This window comes from Pteropus vampyrus, unplaced genomic scaffold (genome assembly GCF_000151845.1).
Source record: "Pteropus vampyrus isolate Shadow unplaced genomic scaffold, Pvam_2.0 Scaffold33, whole genome shotgun sequence".
NCBI classification, from domain to species: domain Eukaryota; kingdom Metazoa; phylum Chordata; class Mammalia; order Chiroptera; family Pteropodidae; genus Pteropus; species Pteropus vampyrus.
Window position 1 is genome coordinate 9,146,195 of NW_011888814.1, and position 6,549 is coordinate 9,152,743.

The 6,549-nt window shown below is 41.5% G+C and overlaps 1 protein-coding gene across 12 annotated transcripts in view; it reads left to right on the top strand.

The window, feature by feature from the left end:
- The window catches only part of NRF1 (nuclear respiratory factor 1), a 138,768-nt gene that overhangs the window by 84,028 nt on the left and 48,191 nt on the right, over nucleotides 1-6,549 (top strand). For all 12 annotated transcript variants that reach the window (XM_023528929.1, XM_011357213.2, XM_011357223.2 and 9 more), the window contains one exon: nucleotides 2,518-2,675. In XM_023528929.1, the coding sequence (XP_023384697.1) occupies nucleotides 2,518-2,675 (158 nt within the window). The remainder of the gene's footprint in view (nucleotides 1-2,517; nucleotides 2,676-6,549) is intronic.

A 6,549-nucleotide genomic window follows, 5' to 3' on the forward strand; every position in this document is an offset into this window, starting at 1 on the left:
GTCCGTGGCCTGTTAGGAACCGGGCCACACAGCAGGAAGTGAGCAGTGGGCAAGCGAGGGAACCTTCCTCTGTATTTGCAGCTGCTCCCCAGCACTAGCATCACCTCCTCAGCTCTGCCTCAGATCATCAGGCATTAGATTCTCATAGGAGCACCGGTCCCTGGTGCCAAAAAGGTTGGGGACCGCTGCTATATATGGAAACATTTTAATACAATTTTTGCTACAGATATAGTTGTAACTAAATGCGTGTATATTAAGTTGCTGCCATTGAAGTATAAGTACTTGAGAGAGCTATACTAGGCCAAGCTCAGCAGAGGGATGGGCAAAATGTAGAGGGGCAAATCTGGAAAGAGGGAGACTGTTTAATGGCAAAAGGTGACAGGGCTGGCCAGCTTCTGCTGATGTTTTGAATTGAATCATTGAACCTCTCCGAATTGTCAATATAACTTGCCATCTAAAGTGGCATTGTTTGCACCGATGCTCATTGAAGTAATGAGATCAAAGAGATAAAACCTTGGGAAGTCAGAGTTTTGTGAGTTCCTGAGTGGGCGACTTTGCAGCTCCAAGGGAAGGGAATAGGATATCTCTGTCTCTTAGTGTCAGACCCTGAAGATTTGTTGGCACAATTCACTGCCTATGAAAACCCAGGCCAAATACTAAGGTGGCTCACAGGAATGTCTTGTTCTGGGAGGCTTTTGACCAGCATTCTGAGAAGCAGTGTCATAATCTGTGTGGTAATAGAGCCAAAGTAGGAGACATTTTAAATATCTACCTCTCCTAGAGCTTGTGGCATTTCTTTGAGATACAGTAACATGTAGGCACAAGTTAACCACTCACTGGCCCAGCAATGTAAAGCAGGAACAGCAAGAGCTCCAGTAAGCACCGCTAACGTCCTGACGACCCGAGTCTGTGGAAGTATTTTACCTGAGGTGATTGATTTATCACCTACCATATTTTGGAATAGAAATTGCTTTCCCTGCCCTGCTGCTTTGTGTTTTTGAGAGAGAATAATTAATCAACCAGTGGTTATTGAGCAAAATGCACTGAAGTAGTTAGAGTCAGGTACCCAGAACTAAGAAATCTCTAAATGCAAAGCATTGTACTAAAATCAGTGATTCTCAACCAGGAGAACCCCCACATACACTTCTCAGAGAGGACAAGAGGCACTGTTTGGACATATTTTTAATTGTCATAACTGGGGAAGGTGTTACTAGCATCTGGCAGGTAGAAACCAGAGATGCCGCTAAACATATTGCAATACACAGGACAGTCCCCTACAAGAAGTGTTAATAAGGTAAGGTTGAGAAACCCTGTGCTAGCTCTAGCAAAGCTGAATTCTAATCTACTCTATCACCAAATGGCGAGTTATTTCGTTTTGTTTCTTCATAATTTCTCCACACTAAAAGGAAAACTGGTTTTACACATTAAAAAAAATTATTTACTGAATTTGGTAGTTTCCATCAAAAATAAAAATAAAAAATGACTTCGATATGCAATTCCACCTCAGGAATTTATAAATAGATTCATGTAAAATATACAAAGTAGTATATGAGGATATTCATCACAGTACTGTTTATAATAGCAAAAGACTGGAAACTGCCTAAATACCCATTAAAAGGTGGCTGGTTAAATAAATCATGGTGTATCTGTATTATAATACAATGCTGTGCAGCCATTATTATGAATCATGAATGAATGAAGCAGTTTTATACATTCCAAAATAGAATCATTTCAGAGATGTATTATTTCTGAAAAAAGCAAGGTGCAAAAGTATATGTAGAATATACTGCCATTTTTATTTTTTAAAAGGAGGGAATAGAAAGGGGGAAGTAGGAGTGTGTGTGTGTGTGTGTGTGTGAGTGTGTGTGTGAGTGTGTGTGTGTGAGTGTGTGTGGGTGTGTGAGTGTGAGTGTGTGTGTGTGAGAGTGTGTGTGTGTGAGTGTGCACGTGTGTGAGTGTGTGTGTGGGTGTGTGAGTGTGTAATATGCTTGCACAATGAGAGAATATCCCTGCAAAGACATAAAGAAATCAGTAACAATAGTTTCCTTTGGGCAAAGGGTCTGGAGTTCCCTTGATATACTTTGAATTTTTTCAGAATTACGTTTATGGCCTAAATTAAAAATTTTTGAATAGATAACATTGATAATTCAAAAATTATTTGAAAGCATACAGTGGAACATACTGCTTTCTGTCTCCTATTCAGGCTATTCATTCCTAAAAGCCCCACTCCCACCCTGGCCCCAACACACTGAGGAACATGTTTTCAGTGGTTTCTTTTCTGTCTTTCTAGAATTTCTTTATGCACATAGAAGCAAGTTCAAATACATATTGTAATTCTCTCCCTTTTCACACAAAAGATAGCATACTAAAAATCCTGTTCTGCACATTGTAGGTCATGTTAATTTAAAAGTATTTATGTATTTAGCTGAGCACATAGCATTTAATTAGAAAGATGACTTAACAATTATAATTCTTTTGTGACTTTGATTCTTTACTATCATGTCCTTTCTGCCTCAGGTGGAACAAAATTGGGCCACGTTACAAGGAGGTGAGATGACCATCCAGACAACGCAAGCATCAGAGGCCACCCAGGCAGTGGCATCATTGGCAGAGGCCGCAGTGGCAGCTTCTCAGGAAATGCAACAGGGAGCTACAGTCACCATGGCACTCAACAGGTGGAGGCAGGGGTAGGGGGAACAAATGAGGGTGGCGAATCTGTCCCTGTCTACGGTTGTAGAAAAATGTTATACCTCAGTTTGTCACAATTGGCAGTTGGAGCCTAATACTCATAGTCCATAGGATATTGTATATTGGGTTATAATCAGCCCTCACCCACCCCATTCCACCCGTACCACACCCCCAGCAACCAGTCCAGCTTTTCTGACTTCCAGCTCGAGTCTGTTGATCAAGGGATATGGCTCTCTTTTGCTTTATCCCATTCTGTGCCTATTAATAGATCAAAAGCAGCAAGGTTGAATTTTTTTTTAAAGGGGCTAAAGCAGCAGTTCTCCAACCTTTCTGGCACCAGGGACTGGCGCGCCTATGAGAATCTAATGCCTGGTGATCTGAGGTGGAGCTGAGGCCGAGATGCTAGTGCTGGGGAGCGGCTGCAAATACAGTTGAATCTTCGGTTGCTTGCCCGTCGCTCACCTCCTGCTGTGCTGCCCAATTCCTAATAGCCCACAGACCAGTACCAGTCTAGGCAGCCTGGTGGTTGGGGACCTCCAGACTAAAGGATATAATAACAAATCAAAAAGCTTCAGGACTGATTTTCCTTTTACCCTACAAAAGAAACTGATTTTTGTTAGGGGTATTAATCCATGTTTAGCTGATTGAGAACTGATTTTACTGACATTTCAGGAAATGTTTTTCCTTTGCTTATCAATGACTTTGCAATAAAATAAGCTTCAGGTTTTTGGGAAAAATAATTGGAATTTTTCTTCAGTTATGTTTAGGAAGGGTGCTGCAGAATGGGATATTCTAGTAAGGGATATAGTTTAGTTTCCGAAACTAAATAGTCTTGTTTCCTGCTTGGTTCCATCTACTGGTTGTTGACAGAAAAGATCATCTCCATATCATTCTTCTTTTTCACTGCTGACGCAATTTTATTTTCGATGGACCCAGGCATTTTAACTAATAGCTAAGGGTGTGGATCTTGAAATCAGACTACCTGGGTTTGAATCCCAGCTTTTGTCACTAGCTGTTTGAGCTAGGGTAATTGACTTGAACTCAGAGCCCAGGCCTCCTTCTTCTGTCAGATGAGGGTAATGTCAGGAAACTACCTACCTTGTAGGATGTTGAGAGAATTGGAAGATTCAGTGCACGTGAGACCCTTAAATCAGCTCCTGTCCCAGGGGAGCACTTCTGTTATAATTGTGCACAGTAGCTGTTAGTCTCCAGTAGTCACTGAACTCTTGTGACGTGCCAGCACTCAGCTGGGTAAGGTTGTGAATAAAGAGTGCTCTAAAATATAGTGTCTCCCTTCAAGGAAACCATACTGTTTGGGAGATTGAGTTAAGATTTGTCTGTTCACAACTGCTTACAGTGAGATGAGATTAGAAATAGAAGGCCAGTTAGGAAGAGGCAATCCAAGTGCAATTTGTTAAAGGCTTGGAAACTAAAGCAGTAAGAATGGAGTAAAGTGACTGATTTTGAAGAAGTGTGGCCAGAACTTGGTTGACTAGGTATAGAAAACCGAAGTGCACACACGCTTGTCCTCCCTGAATTACCCACTGAGTGCCTGAGTGACCTGGAATTGAAACTTTTTTTCTTAGCCCATTAAACCATGTCACTTTTCAGTAACACTTTGGCCCAATCCCACTCCTTCCTTCGGGAGAGGACGCACAGATAAACTTCTTGAAAGTCATGGCCAGAGAGAGAGCCTCCCTCTCTTTTGCCTGGTGACTCCTCACTGTAGCATGGGGCCTAACTGGCCACCATTAAAGACCAGCAAAACTGGATTCCATTGAGCCAGCACCTTGGATATTCCCGTGAAGTGTGAGTGTCCTGGGAACCCTGTACATCGTGGAAAATATGAGGCACATTCTGGCTCCCGTTAGTGTCAGGACCAGAACTTATTTCTAAAGGCAGGGAGGGTAATGGTTTCCCCTGAGAGCTTGTTAACAAACTCAGGTGCAGCTGAGGTGGCTATAGTGTTTACTCCAAAGGAAGGAGAATGTGTTTCACTGTGGCATGTCAGAGGAGTAAAGAGATGTTGAAATCTGTTTGCAATCGGATAGTTCAACGCCAGATGAGTGCTGGGGGATGGTGTGTTGCAGCCTCTGCTGCGGGTAAAGAAACCAGGCATGGCAGCAAACACTAGACTACAGCAGTTAGGGGAACCCAGGGGGCTTTCTGATTCCAGAAGAGGTAACTCGCTGTCTAAGGGCAGGAGGATCGGGCTCGAGACACAAGCCTTTGGCATTTGCTTCTCTGTCGGATGAGAAGCACTCCCAGCCTCTCCACAGAATTTGTTGCTGGAAGTCATCTTAGTGAAAAACACTAAAAAATCTGGTCTTCATTCCTCTGGTAACAAAATGATTTCATAAAGCTGCTCCCTTTTAGCCTGTCTCTGTTTCAGGTGCAGATGGGACAAGCATGGTTCTCTAATAATCACCTGCACCTCTGCTGCGCTATAAACAGCAGATGTGAGCACAGATTAAGGAGAGGCAAACTGCATGCAATGGCAGGTGGAGAAGAAGAAGCAGTGGGGCTCCATCATCTGTTAGCAGGGAAAAGGGCATCAGGACAGATGCAGGACAGACTAGTTTTTCAACCACGCTGTTAAGAGTTTTGTGTACCAAGTCAGAACAAGGGCCCTGCGCTCAGACAGCCTTTAGCCCAACCTGGCATTATAATTACCCAAAGGGGCTATGGAGAAATTGTCATTAAAATATCTGGAAACTAGTTAATTTTAATTATTTTCCAAGTACATAATAAATCAGCACTTTTAGAAAGGAGATGGGGAGAGAATCAACGTGAATAAATGATGAACAGAGCATCACAACAAAAACAAAAACAAAAAACCAGTAGAGCTATTCAGCCTGAGCAACCAAAGAGGAAAGAAAGTGAAATCATTTGGTCGTTGTGATTCAGTGATTAATTTCAAGTTTCAGTTTGTTGATTAAGCTGCCCTAATTTATACTCCCTCTTAAAGAAATTCTTCCACAGAGTCAGTACAGTCCTTGCATATAGAAATACATGATAAATATTTATAGACTGAATCTACAGTTGCCCTAGTAGAAATTTATACTGTGTTACTGACACCGAGATAATTTTTACTGTGTGTCTACTACGTATAGTGCTGTGACTCAGTGCTATGGGGAAACAAATGCTTACGATGGTTTCCTCTTCTCAAGGAATTTAGAGTTGCTATTCTTCTGCTGTGAAGACTTTGATTAAAAAAAGAAGTAAATCATATTTTTAAGAAAATAATTACTGTTACCTATTTTTAAAAAAAGGAAATACTATTGACTTAAAATTAGAGATATTATTAAAATAAAATATGGCTTTAATATATGAACTGGTATTTATTTGTCCAGTAAATGGGATGGACAACCAAGATTAGAAATCCTTTCTGGAAATGGAGGGCAGGTACTATGCAACTGCTTCTTTTTCCTGTAGAGAAGTTTGGACACTTGCAGATAAAAAGTCTTTGGAAAGTTCTCATTTGTAACTGATCAGGGGATCACTTTTGTCAAAAAATTGTGAAGTGGTAGCTTAGAGACATTTTAATCCCTACTCACCTTTTAAGTAACAGTAATCTTTTTCTAGCAGTATAGTTTGATCATTTCCTATGAAGTCTAGTGTAAGTGGTTAGAATACATTTGGAAATAGATCTGCCAACCACAAGAGTCACCATGGTCTTTATGCCTCATGTAAAAGATCTGTCATTGCTGCTTTGCCTCTGGCCCCTGATGGGACAAAGTAACCTCACTGGCCCGTGGACCTGTTATCTCCGGCAGACCCCTCACCCCTGACATCCCAGGTTGCTTTAGGTTGTTGCTGGTTCACAGCTTTTCTTCTACCTTGCCATATTTTAGAAAGGTA